The sequence below is a fragment of the Morone saxatilis genome, unplaced genomic scaffold (assembly GCF_004916995.1).
Source record: "Morone saxatilis isolate NCDOM2014 unplaced genomic scaffold, NCSU_SB_2.0 Contig12, whole genome shotgun sequence".
Lineage (NCBI taxonomy): Eukaryota > Metazoa > Chordata > Actinopteri > Moronidae > Morone > Morone saxatilis.
The window spans coordinates 8,333,843-8,351,652 of record NW_023339674.1 but is presented as its reverse complement, the minus strand read 5'-3'; the positions used below and the strand labels follow the sequence as shown (position 1 = coordinate 8,351,652).

The 17,810-nt window shown below is 41.5% G+C and overlaps 2 protein-coding genes across 5 annotated transcripts in view; one reads left to right on the top strand and one right to left on the bottom strand.

Moving 5' to 3' along the window:
- dda1 (DET1 and DDB1 associated 1) overlaps window positions 1-17,810 on the top strand; it is a 19,026-nt gene that overhangs the window by 1,070 nt on the left and 146 nt on the right. The gene's annotated exons all lie outside the window — the stretch shown is intronic.
- ano8b (anoctamin 8b) overlaps window positions 2,363-17,810 on the bottom strand; it is a 37,759-nt gene continuing 22,311 nt past the window's right edge. For 2 of the 4 annotated variants that reach the window (XM_035653046.1, XM_035653044.1), the window contains exons 4-20: window positions 15,634-15,772; window positions 15,450-15,546; window positions 15,070-15,186; window positions 14,785-14,912; window positions 14,513-14,674; window positions 14,273-14,425; window positions 13,823-13,949; window positions 13,566-13,621; window positions 13,383-13,457; window positions 13,080-13,214; window positions 10,527-10,774; window positions 9,951-10,110; window positions 9,389-9,802; window positions 8,225-8,416; window positions 7,810-7,941; window positions 6,886-6,996; window positions 5,671-6,414 (exon numbers count right to left, since the gene is read on the bottom strand). In XM_035653046.1, the coding sequence (XP_035508939.1) occupies window positions 5,671-6,414; window positions 6,886-6,996; window positions 7,810-7,941; window positions 8,225-8,416; window positions 9,389-9,802; window positions 9,951-10,110; window positions 10,527-10,774; window positions 13,080-13,214; window positions 13,383-13,457; window positions 13,566-13,621; window positions 13,823-13,949; window positions 14,273-14,425; window positions 14,513-14,674; window positions 14,785-14,912; window positions 15,070-15,186; window positions 15,450-15,546; window positions 15,634-15,772 (3,190 nt within the window). Of the gene's footprint in view, window positions 6,415-6,885; window positions 6,997-7,809; window positions 7,942-8,224; window positions 8,417-9,388; window positions 9,803-9,950; window positions 10,111-10,526; window positions 10,775-13,079; window positions 13,215-13,382; window positions 13,458-13,565; window positions 13,622-13,822; window positions 13,950-14,272; window positions 14,426-14,512; window positions 14,675-14,784; window positions 14,913-15,069; window positions 15,187-15,449; window positions 15,547-15,633; window positions 15,773-17,810 lie in introns of all 4 variants that reach the window. The other 2 variants (XM_035653043.1, XM_035653047.1) reach the window with 2 other exon arrangements.

The following is a 17,810-nucleotide window of genomic DNA, read 5'->3' as shown; positions in this document are numbered from 1 at the left end:
TGTGTGTGTGTGTGTTTGCATATACAGGGTATAGCCAATATAAACTACTCCAAACAAAGGAAAAACCCACGTGTCCCGCAGGTTTTCTGGCTGTTCTGCACTATAGCAGGATGCCTTTCCTGGCATGAAAATAAGAGTCATCCATAGAGAATTAGGGAAATTCCTGTCAACAGAGCAGCCTTTTTATGGTGATGAGATTATGTGCGTGACAATTATGTAACTAGAAAAGATGTCAAAGTTACTGTTAGTCATTGACACTGACAGAACAGAGCCATTGTCAGGGAGGGAACTTTACACTGTTTGTTTTTATTTATGTTGGCTATCCTCTGTATGGGTTTGTGAACACGTATATGTGTGTATGCATGCTGAGCTGTGAGTGTGTATTGTGTGTTGTACTGTACTGTATGTTTCTGGTGAATGATTAGTTGAAAATGTGTCAGAGCAGATTCAAGATCAGAGATGGACTTGACAGATAAATTCAGACACTACCCTTAATAACAGTCTCATTACTGGTACATGAATTGTGTAGCCTTCTGTCACCTGGAGAGACTGTCCTGATTTGTGCAAAGATAACTTTTTGTTACTGTTTTAATTTTATTGTTACTATTATTGTTCATGTATGGCAATGAGCTTCCTGCCAGCCACAGTGCCCACCCTCAATTTCACTGCCCACTCTGCAACCACATGGGGGCATTGCGACATTTCTCCACACTGTTTTGACTCAACAGAACCAAGAATGCACTGTGAAGAACAGCACAAAGTAGAAGCAACTCTTCCCAAATTCCCCTTAGATGTGTGTTTATGGTGAATATGCATATCTTCATTCTATTCTGGGACTTGTGCTTGTAGGATAAATGTTGTTTTGGTGAAATATTTTTTACATCTAGCACCACCCTCTGGCTAATCAATGCTTGTGAAAGTGGGATTTTCAGAGTTTTTGCTGTTCTTTCATCAAAGGAAGAAAAAGAAGAAAAAAGTTGCGCTTAAATAATGGGAGGTAATTTTCAGTTGCACAACAAGGTAACAGCACAGATGGTGAAAAAAAAATGTGTATAGTAATGTCTGGAAAAGGGAAAAAGAATACATTATTATGTGTGTAAATAATTGCCAGTACCCGAATTAGTTTATCAAATGGAGTATCTTTGTGTCTGCCTTTTTGTAGAATTATACATGCCCACGGATACGATAGAAAATGACCCTTGTGAAAATAAAGTAAAGAGCCCCGGTGCCCAGTGGATGCTACCTTGCCTTGCATGTTAACGGCTGGGTATTATATTCCTGAAGCAGTAATAAATCTTAAGGGGTGTCGGGGGTTGTGGTGTTTATTTTGTGTGACTGTGGAAGGTATTAGCCTATAGGCCTTACAAAATGTCATCATGGTTTGGACCCTTTTGCTCCCCCAGCTCAGGGCCCGGGATAACTGTACTGTTTGCCCTGTCTTTGTGACAGACCTGGATGGTTTTTGTCAGAGAGCTGGCTTAGGGGGCTTTAAAGGGGTGTTTTATTCTCAGCCATAGAATGCACAATAAGCATGCACAGCAAAGTGCAGTCGCCATCCTGCCTTGTTCCTGAGATTCAGTTTGTATCGGCGTCCAATACTGTACAACACTGAATAAAGCTTTTTTTTTTAAGTATTCTTAGCACTGCCCAGCAGATTCACATCGAAGCCTCCTGTCCTTCTTGTTCTCTTTTCAGTCGATGCTGCAATGTGGGTTGACAGTGTGGTCAGTCATCTCCCTACCTACAGTGTAAATACTGTCTGTTTCTGAAGTGTAAACATTATGCTTCTGCTCAAATAGACTGTTCTACAACACCCTAAGCCTTGTCCCATCACGTGTTAGGTCAGATATGTTCTTTTTAGCTTTGCTGAAATAAAACTGGATTGAAACTGGGATTTTGTCATGTGGTGCTTTTGATAGCTGATTTCATTCCTTGAGTCCTTGATTTAAATGTCCAGTGTGTAACATTTAGGATCCGTTGGCATAAATGGAATATAATATGTAGTTATTTTTTCATTAGTGTATAATCACCTGAATATAGGAATCTGTGTGTTTTTGTTATCTATAGACACTGTAGGTACGCCTTCCATGGAATCCACGTTTCCATAATAGAGCCTTGCCCCCGTCACTGTAGTTTTTCCGACACTTCACAACCCGTTCTCATTTCCAGGTCATCAAATACTGGCGCAAGCGGTGTTCAGTTAGTTGCAATCTGCAACTTCACTGCTAGATGCCAGTAAATGCTACACACTTGTCCTTTAAGGAGATTCTAATTCCCCAGTATTGAAGTCCACATTTGTGAGTAAGGAGAAAAAAAAGTGCAGTCTTGGTTTTACAGGAACAAATGGTCACAACACATGAAATGCATTTGAAATAGTTTTATTAACTATTTTTCAGGTCTTACAAAAATATGACAAAATAAATTAAAAGAAATAAATAATCCCATTTCCCAGTATTTCTCTTTAAAAGATCTTTTTTTTGTTTTGTACAGTGGTACATTGGAAGAGCATATGATGTTCAGTAAGTGAGGCTTCCATGAAGATGTCCTATCTTAAACTCTGAGATTAGAGTCAGGTCTTAATGTAGCTGTGGTGAGAATCCACTCTCAGAATCCAGGAGACAGTACATTTACTAAATTCAGTCCTTCCCTACTGGTTTCACATTACACTGATGGTGCTTGTAAAGTCTAGATAAGCCCAAATCCTTTAAATAACCGCTGTTGCTTTGATAGTGAATTACAGACGGCTGATGTGTCTCAGCTGTCTGACCAGCTGTCCTTATGTGAGGGACGCCTGTGCTTGGCCCGAGAAAACAGTGATGGTGCTGTCTCTGACATGGGATGCCTCTTAATGAAGCGTTCGATGATGCCCAAAACTCTTAAAGATTTGTTAATATACCTCAACCAATGCTTATTTAAAGACCTCCATAATAACAACATGCAGAATTTGTTGCTGCTGCCAAGAGTGCAAGGATGAAAGAAGTGATAGGTTGGTTAATGCTATCGATTTCTATTATATGAAGTTGTACTTTAAGTTTTCCCTGAATAAGGAGGAACTACATACACGGAGGCATGACCTAAACTCCACTGTGATGCGCCAGTATCAGCAAATACCCTTATCGCTGCCTTCTCACTTCAGTCACCTCTGCTTTGACACTGGCCTCTCATTTTCTATACAAACTTTCACAAACTTTGAAATGACGATATATGGATTGCATCATGGTGTCACTCATCCCTGAAATCCAAATGCTGCAAGAATAAAAGTTGTGATGAGACTATGCTCAACTACGCTTACCATCCTGAGCTCTATCATATGTCTCTTCAAGAATGACCAGCCTGTGAGACTGATACACAAATTCAATTTCTCTCAGCCTTGCATTTCTCATTTTACATTTATAATGAACAATGACTTCCAAATATAAAAAAAGAACATACCGTAGATTGACAGTAAAATGATACCGTGACCACACAAACTGATATCCTGTCTATTTCCTTATTGCATTTAACGTCAGTAAGATCTCTTTGTCTGTCTGCGGAAGTACATTTTTGTATTTTCTTTAGGCATGTGGCTGAAAGGTGGACTATACTTATTGTACAGTTGTTACAGACACATAAAAGCAGCCACAAAATATAAAAACCAGCCTCAAGCTCAATGTCATCATCACCTGTAGACTAGACAGACTCTGTAAACACAAAGCAGTACATGGATGGGATTATTATTATTTTTTTGATTGTGAGTCAGGGGAGAGTCCTCACATTAAATATGAAACAGGAGGTTGAGTTGACCGAGCTGAAAGTGAAAACTGAGGGGACATAAAGAAAAGATGCATAGAGTCTGGCTGGGGACAGTGCAGTGGGATGGGTGCTGTGGGAGGGGGAGTCAGTCTAGACTTTTAGTATTACATGTAAGTCTCCTATAACTCAGTGTTATTGCCAAAAACCTTGCCAGAGGTGATGGTGTGGAAATGCATAGTTAATGTTTCTGTCTCTACACCTACAGTGTGTTGGCCTCTGAAACCTTTCTCAGTGTGTACCTTATCTAATGTCGCCATAATACATTTTCCTCTCAAAGTGCTCCTTAGTCTGACGCTCTAATTTTACTGCCCCTGTCGTATACTAATGACACTGATGTTATGGGTAAATAGTCAATAGTGAATCGGTTCAACAACACATTTTGCTATGCAAATAAACTCTGGCACCACCTTCTGGGGACCTCACAGAAGTGAAATACCATTTAATGGTAGATGATGGGCTTCCTTACTCGAGTAACACAAACAGTGTTGATGTAGATGATTAACAGAACATACAGTACATACATCTTGGGTTAACAGCATAATCCGAAAAATACCGCTTTGGTTAAAAAAGGAAATTCCCATCATCAGCACTGCAATAAAGCAATGCAGCAAATGGTGCATATAAAAAATAATATGGAGCTCAACATAAATAAGAACTGTTGTAAAAAAAAAAATACAACCCAAAAAATAATTTGAATATTCAGGAAATACCATAATTGCTGAGACCAGGGGCAGGTGAGTAGATAACATGTACTGTGTGAAAGGAGGAAATCAAAATCCAGCTTTTGCATAATGTTATGAGGCAGGCTGGTGTCGGTCCTCTCTCCTGCAGAGGGAGAGACGTTTTTCTGTAGGGCGTAAGGGTTTAGTGCAAATGTTACTTCTTTAACTCTACGCTCGTTTGCCAAGTCTGGTAAGTGTGTGGAATGGAGCACCATCTGTGTTTACAAGGCGCTCTACGGGCTTGGATGGAGAACAGCACGCAACAGGCTCCATTTTCTCTAAATCACCTTCGTCTACTTCTGCTTTCTTTTTTCTCTTTCACTTGGTCTCTTGGGAAAAATACTGGTATGTGACAGCTCGACTTACTAAGCTCTTTACTTCCTTTTTGAACAAATCGGCTACTGCCACATGATGGGAAGAAGTGTACAAAGCTCAGACATCACCTCTGCTTTGAAAATAAAGCTGGTGATATATCAGGGATGCTTATTAAGGGAGGGTCATGTGTGATGATTGATAAGAATAATTAAAACACTGATTGATATTGCTTTTCCATTTCCCACTTCAATATAAAAGTGAAGGGCCCACAAATTTCTCACAGTTAAAAATGAGACAATATCTAATGATCACTTGTGTTGTGAAAGCTAAAAAACACTCTCTTATTTGATGTACAATCTGTGATCCTTTCATACCACTGTATACGTTTTTTTTTAATCTTTTTTCTCCACAACAGGCTGTTATGTCCGAGTGGGAGGCCAACGAGATGCTTACAATTTATGACTAGAAGAAATCAAGAAACACAGCTCTCTGCTTTAAAGGCTTAAAAATATTAGAAACGCAGCTCATGCATTTCTTTATGTATTGCAGACAAGGAAGGATTTGTATGTTTGTGTGTGCATGTAAGGGCGTGTGTGTGTGTGCGTTTATTCGTCATAATAGGAGGGCTTACGTCTTTCTTATAAAGCCTGTTTTTTTTTTTGTCAGCAAACCAAACCAAAAGTCATCTCTCATCAGTTTCATCTTTTCCTCTCTCTGCTTCAGGTACCTCTACACACAGCCTGTGAAAACACAGAAGGTAGGTTAGGCCTTTCCTCACAGTAAACACATCACCTCTTCAGTTGAGATGTAACCAACGACAAGTTTGTTCTCTGTGGAGCTACTAGACTTTAGAGCCGGCCGGGTCCAAGTCTGTCGAATGTCCGTTCTCTGACCCTTCCCCTCCAGGTGAGGGGATCTCGTCTGGAACGCCATTCAAGTCAGACCTGGATGGTTGTCTTTCTGACGTTTGCGATGATGATCCTTCCCCAGATCTGGGCAGCGCAGCCCCATTCACACACGTCCCCCCCTCAGATTTCCCAAAGTTAAACAGTTTCCCAGGGTTGAAGGCTTTGCTGGGTGACTGAGAACGCTCCTGAGAGCTGCTACCTGATGATGAAGATGATGATGACGATGCTGTTGCTGTGGCGTTAGTGGCTGTGGCGGCAGCTGCAGAAGCCGCAGCGACTTCTTTCTTATTCTCAGGTGACTTGAGAAATTTGAAGCTCAGAAACCCGGGCAGCTTCGGCTCACTTCCAGTGGGCGACTGTGGGGAGCGGGCGCCACCCGAGGAGAACTTACTCTGCAGTGGGATGATCTGTTTCAGCTTCATCACATTATTATTGGCCAACAGAGAGCTGGGCCTTTTGGGCTTGTCCGACCCGCTGCCCCCTCCGCCACCACCCCCGCTGCGTGATTTGCCGCTGTGACTTTTGTCGTGGTGGTGATCCCCGGAGGAGTCGCCCTTGCTGTCGTCCCGCTCCCTTTCCCTGCGGGCCATATGCTCCGCCTGCCTCTGCCTCTCCTCCTCCTCCCTCTTTCTCCTCTGCAGCTGCTGGTAATGCTGCTGCGCCTGCCGCTCATGCTTCTGCAGAGGAAGGGAAACATTCCCACAATGTATTCACTAGAATCAGCACTAACCCAGCTAACCATTACAATACTGCAGTACTACCAATCGGAACAAATCCCTTACTAAGAATCTTGCATTAGTACTGCAGCGGGACAGCCTCATCTCTTTTCTATATTGTGTTGTGTTGTTTCTAGATTGTGTTTCTCAAAAGTACCATTGCTAAAATATCACAAAGAGTTTAAAACAAGCAAATTATCTCCAAAAAGAAAGGTGCAGTGCCGCAGTACAGTATGTTTGCAGCAGAAATTCTGGCTCTTCTAATGGCCACTGCTATAGATTTTTATTATATTAAGTACTCGGCACATAATTAGGTTGTCTTTTCTGAGCGCTTGTTCAAACTGGCTGAATAATTCTTGAACATGAATATTATTGATCTCTTGCAACTCTTCCACGGCAAATAAAATGTTCTTGTGCTGTCTCATCTCTTACCTTAAAGGCCTCCCTGCGCTGATAATCCAGTTTAGCCATCTCCTCTCGGACCCATGTAGGAATGTCAGGGATGGCCACATGGATGACGTACTTCAGGAGGATGGCAAAGTGCTACAGACAGGCAGGAAGAAAGAGGAGGTTCGGGATCAAACAAAAAACTATTAAATGAAAGTAGAGCCTTAATCAGATATAGGGCACCATGATTCAGAATGCCCTTTAAGGGTATGTTACTTGAACTAATTCTTGCACAACACCATTTGGGCCGTGAAATTCTCCCCCTGATAGGCCTGACTTCTTTATCAGGCCAAGAAAGAGCTGCAGGCTGTTTACCTTTTTCCAAATATAGACAGGCACAGAGTGCAGAGCTAAGAATCTAAATATGCTCCAAGTAAGAGGAGAAACACGAAGAGAGCTCAAATTCATCTGTTCATCCTTTTCATAAAGATTGGCACATTGGAAACTCAGTCTGAGCAGCATTTGTGTTGTACTTCTTTCAGTCACTTGGATAAAATAAGAGATACTAGTTGCAAGACTGGGTGTCTGGTCAGCACTTAAAATGGACCTGAACATAAGATAGCATTTTCAACCATCATATCTTCCTTTAAACTATTTTTTAGATCTCCTGGGTGGTGATTACAATATGTTCTGTAAGTATCGGAGAAAAATGTGTAACGTGTCTGTTTGCAGTAAACATCTGTAGTCCTTGATGAAGTGATACATTCTGCCATACAACCCTCTCTAGAACAAGTCTCTGCAGGTAGAAACATACATACAGTAGTAAGCTTGTTTGCAGCCTAAATCCCTGGCACATTTTCTGATTACCATACATTTTCTGCTGGGTCACAAAATGCTGGTGGCCTGAGAAAAAGTTTAAAAAAAGCACCACTATAAGCACTACAGGCTAGCAGGAACGAGCTGTGGTACCTCGAGGATGACGATGGAGATGATGGCCATCTCAGGGCTGAGCCACGGGAAGAGACGTTGTAGCTGACCACACTGACCAATCAGGTAACAATTCACTATGATGGCAATCAGGCCCATGGCTTCCATCGCAGACTGTAAAGGGAAAAAAAAACTTGACTTTCTTATGTACTTTGTACATAAAAATCATTTCAGTCTAGCTCAGTTCTTCAGTTATTTCAGCCAATTATTGGTAATTGATCAATTTAGTATGATTGCTACATAGTTACGTTTACATGATTGTCAACTTTTAAAACTGATTTTGAAACAAGTGTTTGATACATATAACAGCATCACACATCCCAGTGAATTCCGTCAATTTACACCTGTAGCAGAAAAACCTGAACCTCTGTTGACTTTCACTGAATGTATTTCTGACCTGCCACTGGCCGATGCTCTCCACTCTGATTCCAAAGGGCCTCTGCAGACCGGTGCAGAGCTTGAAGGCATCACTGCGGATCTCAATGATGTTGTTGATGAGAGCGCACATGGCAGCCAGAGGGAATGCAGAGGAGAAGAGCACCACGTAGCCAAACTGGACAAACATCTCTTGGTAGTCCTGGAAGGTATCCTGAGAGGGGAAAAGCAGACCTTTAAAACCACAGCAGTACCAAGTCAGTACAGTCTGAATGCTAGTATTTGGCAGCTAGAAGACAAGACTTCATTTCTGTAGAGCAAATTAATGCACAATGGTACCAAATAACATAAAAACATGTTGTTAGCTTTGTTTATCTGTCATCTAGTCATGTATGACCTTTTGGAACATAACTCAGTGTTATTTGCATCACACTTGCGGGGTGTCATGTAACTGTGATAGACGAGGATTTCTGTTGGATTCATGTTGCAGTGCTTCTCTACCACATGTATGAAACCTGACCTAAGTATGAGAAGAATGTTAAATGTTTCCCAGCTGGCAACATACATGGCTAAGTTGTTTACCTACTATTATACAAGAGTTATTTCCTATCTATTCTAAATTAAACGGAAACGTTTCAAACTGTAAATAATGAGTTATGTTATGTACCTAGTTTGTAATTCCTCTAAAATAAATGTGTCAACCTGGGTGTTATTCTCATGATTGTGTCTATTATGACTTGGTAATGGATTGAAATTCTGCTCACCCATTGTAAAGATGTTGAAACAAGGATTCCTGCAACAACTTTGTAAATTGGAGCAAGGAGCATAAGTGACCTGCAGCTGTCCAAATAACTTGAATTTAACAGCAATAATCTCAATGACTCTGACTATAATTAAACACAGAAAGGAGTCCCCTGGTATGGTTGTATGAACTAAATTGCAAAAATAAAATGACATAATACATATTGTGCAGCTCTTTGCCTGCCACTATATTAATTAAGAGAGGCTCCAATTGGCTAATTGCTTTATAAAATGTGTGAGAGGATTTTTGTCAAATTGACGTTTCTTGGAAAGCTTGACAAATTCTGGAATTAATCTTTAAATGTTTCAAAGGATGCTAATTACCATCCTTTAAAGGATTGGTTGCAGAGTTTACAGAATATGTTTAGTACACAGTCCTTCTTACAGCATATGTCTGCATGCAGCTCTCCATCTCAGCCTGAGTGAGCGTGGTGCTCTCTCTCTCTTCAGGGGGATCCATCCACGATTCCCTTTTTGTCTTTGGCTCCGGTCTCTCTACGCTTCTGCCTCTTCTTCTGTGTCGCAGCGATGTGCTGCTCTCAGACCCAGAAGGCAGTGGGGCAGCGCTGGCAGCAGCAGCAGCAGCGGCAGCAGCAGCAGCAGCAGCATTACTTCCCTCAGTCACACTTGTCCCTCCCCCACCTGATTCCTTCACATCATGGATGCCATTATCATCGTCGTCGTCACACATTTCAAACACAGAGGCAGGGTCCATTCCTTTTTCCACCATAGTGGGACTCCCCTCCTCCAGGAAACTGTTATCCATGGGGGGCCCACTGCAGGCTGGCCTTCTGTCCACCTTAACAACAACAAACACCAAACTGCACAATTACTACTATTACTCCCAATAAAAACTGTTAAATAACACCTTTCTTGAGATATGATCAAAGTGCTACAACGTGAGCATTTTAACACCTCACAAATGTATGTTATCACACAGTTTATACCTTCTCTATGAAGCTGACTTTCCTCAGCTTCAAACCGCAGTCGATCAGACTTTCCTCCTCCGTCTCTCCTTCACTGAACCTCCCGCTGTCAGCCTCATCCCTCTCACCTCCCTCCTCCTCATCGGGCACCCCACATCCCCCGTTCAAACACTTCTTTTCCCTGAGAGAAGTTGAACAGACAGATAGACGTCAGACAAAATGTGTGTGTTAACCACTCACAGTGGTGTTCTGTCTATTTCCTCAGTGTCCGACTGGTATGAATCATAACTGCATGCAGTGCACAGACAGTGGCAAGTGCAGATAAAATGACTTTTAATTTAAACCCAAGCATGTCTGTTTGTAGTGACTTATACGTGAGTGTTGGTGTGACAACTGTAAACACATAAATGTCATTGTTCACCACACTGATCTTATGAGAAAGTGTCAGTTTCTCCTAATGCCTGTGTCAAATTGCATTGGTAAAGGATTCATTTAAACTCTGTTTGAATATTTGTAACCCTACATGTACATTTGTATGTACAAGTGAATGTTTTCTGCATTTATTAACTGAATGAAAGCTTAAATTATGAGTTTAACCTTCTTTCTGACAGCCCCAACCCAGGCCTGGTGCCCCTCAGTCCAGGTCCGGGCATGGCCTGGTCGGTGGGAGAAGCCTGGGCTTTTCCAGCTGCCAGCCGGGCATATTTTAGCAGCACTGAAAGCAGCAGGTCCCACACAGCTCGCAGTGTGAGCTCGCCCAGCTTGTGGCGCTCATACAGGTAAGGCTGCAGCACCTCCTTCACATTTTGAAGGAACTGGCGTATGATGAGCAGAGTGGCCAGCATCTGACAAGGACAGAGAGAAACAGTCATAAATAGCTGCCACACTGAGTGAACATACAGTGAATTTATTGTCCAACTAATTAGAGCATTTAAAAGAAATGTTTTCTTGGAAAAATGCAAACAGCTAAGGATGCAATGGGTGGATAGAGACAAAGAGACCCAGCAGGACAGAAAAGAAGACACAATAACACGCTGAAAGAGCAAAAGGATACACCCTCGTTGAACAAATGCAACAAATTAATCAAAACTCAATTATGTATGTATGTATCTGCAAGAAAATCACATCTGTCAAAAAACTGCTGCTGAAAGGTTCCCTGTTCTTAAAAAAACATTACATCTGTCAGTGATTGGGGCGTGTCCAGAAGTGCAACAACAGGAAACAGTGGAAAGTTTTCTGGACAATGTGACTCACTGTGGATGTGCCCTTTAAGACCACTGAAACAATATTTCAATGCATTGAGGTCAATGACTGGTCAACACTCAAGGCCTTTCAGTCATACTCAAACCTTTCCAAACAAATGCAAATCACACAAAACAGGAAGTACAAATAAGTTTAACTTCAAGGATAATTTAGGTTTATTACGACCTGTGTCTATTCTGTGATCTTTGGGCTTCGATAATATTTGTAATCAACAAGTTAATTTCAGAGATATGAGACAGCCAAGTGACAGCAGTCAGACCTTCAAATAGGTTTTTAAAAAACTCTCAGGATAGCAAAAACTGTTAAACTGTTATTATCCAAACTATTACTCAATCTGTCAAAAGTAAACAACCATCACAGTTTGTGAAAGTTGGTTTAACCTTGACCTACCATAGCTAGTGTACATACTTTTATCTGTGCAATAAGGGATAATTCCCACCTGACCTTTAGCTCATCTGGTTAAACTCTTGATGTTTACAGCCGGTGTGACAGCTCATGTTTCTTGCCTCATCAAACTTTGTTGTATTAATCTCAGCAATTAAGTGAAATATTGTCACAGAATACTGATTTTACCTAAAACTATTGGAATAGAACCCAAGTTGTAATAAACCAGATTTATCAGCACTCAAAACCAAGCAGTGAGGATGTCTTCAGCCCTTTAATATACACCTAGAGGACATACATACTAAGAATTGCAACATCACAAAGCTTACTATCCATTATCGGCTTTAATCTAAAAGAAACTGTTTCCAAGTTAAATAATGCTGATGCACAATATATATTATGGCTGCAAGCTTCAGCACAGAATGCACAAAACTACAATAAATTCCTGACAAAGACATGGACAGAATGTTATTTTCAGGCATTAATGGGAGACTTCGGAAATGTAGAAAAGGAGATACTGTTCCCCCACTGCTACCTACAGGAACACTCAGCACAGATACGTCAGAGTCAGACACTGGCAGAATCAGGCTGACAACACCAGATGGTTTTCATTTCAGGCACTTAAAGACTATGCCAGTGTTTTTGCATGTTTTAGCCAGGTTTTTCTTACCTTTGGGACAGCTATTGGTTTCTATTCATTTCACTACAGTATGAAAATTAACTAAGAAAAATCCTAACTAAAAAGTAAATATACAGCGAAAAATATTGGTAATGGGCTGCACTGGTTGGTAATCAGACATTGGAAAACTATAAAGTCAGATGATGTTAAGAGATAATGACAACCCCAATGAGGTGGCACTCTGGCTAAGAGTGTAAAAGAAACTGACAGACAGAGTGAGAAATTGAAGTACGAATGGTGAGAGTTGTATCGGAAAAACAATTCACACAAATTGCACGGAAGGAAAAGGCCAATAAGAAAACTCCACCGACTCCACATCCCCATGTCAAAGAGGAAAAGTGGCAAAACCACTCAACTACTGTAACTAGGAGTGATGCTCATATATGCAGGTGAGGTGGCACAGAGGAAGGAAGATGGAAGGATGTGTTGCGTCTACACAAGCAGACGTAATCTTCTGAGAGCCACATTTTTAATTCTCCACTGCATTATACCGCCCATCTTTCTTTTCTGTCTGGTAAAAGCCACATGTCTCCAAAATAAGGAGTTTTTAAGAAGCAAGAAAAGCAGATTTTGTTTGATGACTGATGAATTATAAATTCTTTGAATGTAACTGAAAGGAAAACAATTACCAATTTTAAAGTTTCAAGGGTTTCACCAGACAAATAACAACCAACCAACAACCAAACTATATTATTTTATAGAAAGCAGGTTGGTAGTTCAAGTTCATGTTGTCATCAGCACGGAGCATGCAAGGTTAACACCGAGGTGGTTCAGAAATCGACCTTTGACCTCTCGGCCAAACAGTGGATATACAGGGATCATACTTTGGACCTGAGTAAAGCCCTGAAGAACCAGGGAACAGAGACCACAAGCATCTGGAACTTGAAGAAGAGGGAAGGCAGCATATTGACCCGGACCTGCCGCTGCAGACTCCTTAACAGAGACAACACCAGCAGCATCTTCCACAGAGGATAAATGGATGGATGTGCGGATGGATGGTTATGGAAATCAATGCAGGAGAGAGAGCAAAGCATTTAAGGATGGGAGTTTGCAACAATGACAGATGTTGGAGGCCAAATGAATTACTGAAGCTAATGGGTGACAGCAGGGATTCAGGTCTTTCTTACCTCTTTCAGCCGCTCCATGTCTTTGAGGTAGAATCCAATGTAAAAAAGGCTGAGATAAGAATTTACAAACTGAAACTGCAAGAAAAAGAAAACAGGTTTCATTAAGAAGCAAATCATATTTTTTTAAATTAGCTTCTATATCACATTGGTAATTTAAATATGATCTAATGAAAAGCCACTCACAAGAACCATTTTGATGATGAGATTTTTCTCATAGGCACTCTGGAGTCTATAGTTTTCTGTGGAAAAAACAATAGCAATCATCTTATTGTACCTACTGAACCACTCATAAACAATGTAATATGAAATTAAAACTAATCACTAATTATTGCTTACAAGATATTACTGAAAAGCCACAGAGACATTTTTTTGAGATTTTCTTCTACAAGAGATGTTCTGCTCTGAATGTGAATGAATAAATCTGGAAGCTTGACTCTCACCCATGTCATTGAGCCAGCAGGCAATTTTCCTGTACACCTCGTCACATGCAGTCACAGTGATAGCTAGCATGATTTTGGGGATGAAGCGAGCTAGCCGAGGCATTTCCTTGATCCCCATCACAAACTCCTGCAGAGACACAGTCGTAGCTTTTTACTCATCGGCTCCGAGAAAAACAACATCCAGGGTGTGTATGCAGTTGTGTTGAGGGAGAAGGTGTTTTCTCTTGATTTATTTGTATTAAGTTCTTTCCACGGATTGGATTGTATTTCTTGGCGCAGCCAACAAATAACTTTAACAAACTTGCTGCGTTATTATATCAACCCATAAAAGACTGAAGATAACATTTGAGGAAACTAAACAATGACATACGTAAGTAGATTTTTATCATTGAAACTACATTTATACAGGCAGGACACATTAAAAAAAACAGATGCTGACAGCTGACTAACCTGCAGTTCAAAGCAGATGAGCATGACCAGGAAGACAAAGCAGAGACAGAGGATACAGATGGGCAGGCTGACCAGCCACCTGAAAACACGCCTCCGCCATGGAGGATAGTAGAACTCCTCACATCCTGTTATGGGACTGCAGCGCTTAACTCCCTGTCGAGAGAGAGAGAAAAAGTATGAAAGGGACTGAAAAAGAAGAGAAGAGGATAGGAAGATGAAAGGAGTTTTAGTTCTTCTCACCCGGAACTGAGGCCGTGGTTCCTCCAGGGATTCAGCAGGCGTGTCCAGTGTTCCCCACTTGTACGCCAGCTCAGCCCCCCTCCTCTTCCACCGCTCAAGAAACAAAGTGGCCCACACTACGTTGAATAGTGCAAACACCACACAGCAGATGTCACGGCTCGTCTGAAACAACCCGAGCACAAAAACGCAGATGCTTAAAACTATGAACGGGCGATGATCATTTTTCGGTTGGTGATTCAAGCTGTTTTAGGCTGTGATAGCTTCTCTCTTACCTGATCTGATTCGGTGAGCATCCACAGCACAAAGCCAATCACAGCAGGATATAACATAGAAGTGGTGTAAAATCCTAGCCAGGCAAAATACATGGCAATCTTCACCCCAAAGTAGTCACAGATATCATCTGTAAACATAAACACCAGAGAAAAATTATACGTTAGAAAGATAAAATAACACAGTATCATAAGCAAAGTGATTCACACTGTGTCACAGTACTTTGTCATGTCTTGTGGTTGTACATGTTACTGTGTCTCTGTGCACGAGTATCTTGTTCCACTGACCTAGGGGTTGTTTCTCACAAACAGCCTGGACCCAAGACTTCATCAGTTGACTGAGGATCCTCTGTTCATGGAGAGGAAAAACCTGCTGGATCACACCCCGCGCACTCAGCTCCGGGACTGCAGAAAATAATAAAGCACACAGTAAGGCAAGTTGAAGTGATTGTACATTTAATCTGGTTGAGAAAGAAACAGGAATTGTAGATATATAAAGACAAAAGCAGTAAACCATCAACTCCATCACAAATGGCTTCTAATACTTTTAAACCCAAACCAACTGAGGGATTATTTCCAACACCTGCCAAAGAACTGCTTTCTGTTTAATAAAGACAAACATCACAAGAGTGTCTAGCAACATAGTACTGATAAAGTGTGCAGCTTACTGATTGGCTGGCCCTCCAGGAAGTTGATATTATGAAGCACCTCCCCATGTTTGGCACGTAGATTGTCCATCCAGTATTTAATGATGCTCTGCCTCTCCTGCAGCGAAACAAGAGGAGAGAGTAAATTCAAGTAATGCTTTGACAGCACATTTACTTGCTGCGTGTGTGTTTGTGACACACTGACCTGTGAAGTAAAGAAGCACAGCTCGCTCTCAATGTTCTCGTAGATGTAGTCCTCCTCACAGGAGAAGCTTCGTGTTCCTCCGCCAAACTCGGGCTTCACCGCTTTCCTCAGTCCCATCTCCTCAGCACCTCGCAACAAACTGCAGGACAACAGAAAAGAGAATCACCAAAAAAGCACCCTTTAAATGGCTTAGTGGTGGTAACATAGAAACTAATTAACAAATTATTTGTTTTTCAAAATTTTCAGATCAACTGTTATTCAGATTGTCTTGTTGCTGCTGTCATTATAGAAGTTGGTATCTCTTCCTCTTCAATGATGGATTTTTCCCAGTACGACTGTTAAATGCTGCCGCAAAATCAGACCGTTTTTTAATAACCTTTAAGTCTGAGGAACTTACCATAACTACCTCAACATTTCCTGTTCATTAAAAACTAATTGTATAATCGATTTATCTTTTAAGTAATTTATTAAGCAAACCATTTTCTAGTTCCAACTCTTCAAATAGTGATCTGCTGCTTTTTGTCCTCTTTTATATCATTGCAAATTTTGGCCTTTGGACAAATACAAGCAATTTGAAGAAGTCACTGGACATCACAGATTAAACAAAAGTCTTAACCACAGTCCTACTGTGGACAACTGAGCAAATTCAGCTGCACATTTCACTGTAAATCACCACACTATTTGGTAAGTTTTCCACAAGGTTCAGAAAACCAACAGAAACAACACAACTGGTAGAGATGGGTTGTCCTTCATAGTGTTAAAGTCATCTGAACTCTCCTCTAATGCCTTAACCTCATCACTCTCTCTCATCATCTCATTTCCCATCAGCCCCTCCTCCATTGTCTCCTCTCTTCCTCCCTTCTCCAGCCACTCTGTCTCCTCTCCTCTCTCCATCCTCCTTTCTCTCTTGCCTCCGCTTTCACTCTTCATCATTTTATCCTAGTCCTTCCCTTTGTCTCCTCCCTCCCTCCCCCCTCCTCCTTTATCCCATATCATCCTTTTCTCCTCTCCTTCTGCCCTTCCCAGTGGCTTTGCGCTAAAATCGCACTAATAATGCAGCACCACGCCCTCTGTTACCTCCAGGCTGACAGCTCACCTCTCTCTCTCTCTCTCTATCTCACACATGTACATGTATATATAGTTTATACACACACACACAGCCCAGCCTAGGTGGGCCTGTAATATCCATCAATCATGCAGCTCCAGGCACTTGGAGGAGCAGCAGTGAAGTACGTACACACCATGATGGATTACAGCAGAAATGTGAGGTGTAAGCTTCTGTATCACCGCTGAATACTGCTTAGTGCGCAGCAGCGTCACAATAAAGGTCCTTGCCTGAGAAAAGAAAGGCTGTATCTGTTTAAACCAACTGTTTAGTAATCTAAGCCAATAACTGCAAGGCCTTTCAGAGGTGTGCGGCTCCTGCTGCTGCCAGGAATCTTAATGAGATCCCCCCTTTCTTATTTAATCAAAAACTTTATCCCAGTTTACACCCTGCCTCCACAAATACAAGGAGTCTTAATTTTGAGACGCAGTCCGAGGGAATGTGTGGACAAAGCTAACCTTGTAAAAGAGCAGAATACTGCTGAGGGAGAGCGCTGCACTTAAGGTTTATGCTAATATAGCAAATATCCATCAGACGTAATGTAGAAACTCAGCAGAACAGGAAGGCATACTGTAAATTGCCCAGTCAGAGCTGAGGATTGAGTAATGGATGGTATGGCGACTAACACAAGAGGAGGAGGAGGAGGAGGAGGACGTTTACTGTATATCAAGCCGAGTATATTAATTGCTAAAATTGTACTTTCTGCTACATTTGTTTTCAAAGCAAGAAATGGAGCCTCTCACACAACAGCAGTGAACCTGTGACCCCAGCTGTTCTGATGCTGATATCATACACTGGCAACCGCTCGGTTTCAAAACAAACACACAGGAGGAAGAGCAATGCCATTTCAGTTGATAGGAGATCAAACAAACACACCTGAAGCCATCAGCTGGTACTCTCACACAGCTAACGGGAGGATGGAAAGGACAATTCTCATCGGTTTAGTATGCATTAGGAATGACTATTCAAGGTGAGTTCCAGAGGGTGGGATACTTTCTGGGTTATCTTTTCCATCAGCTAAAATGTAGGTCAACCTACCTATCTAGTAGCAGGTGTGTATGTGTGTGTGTGT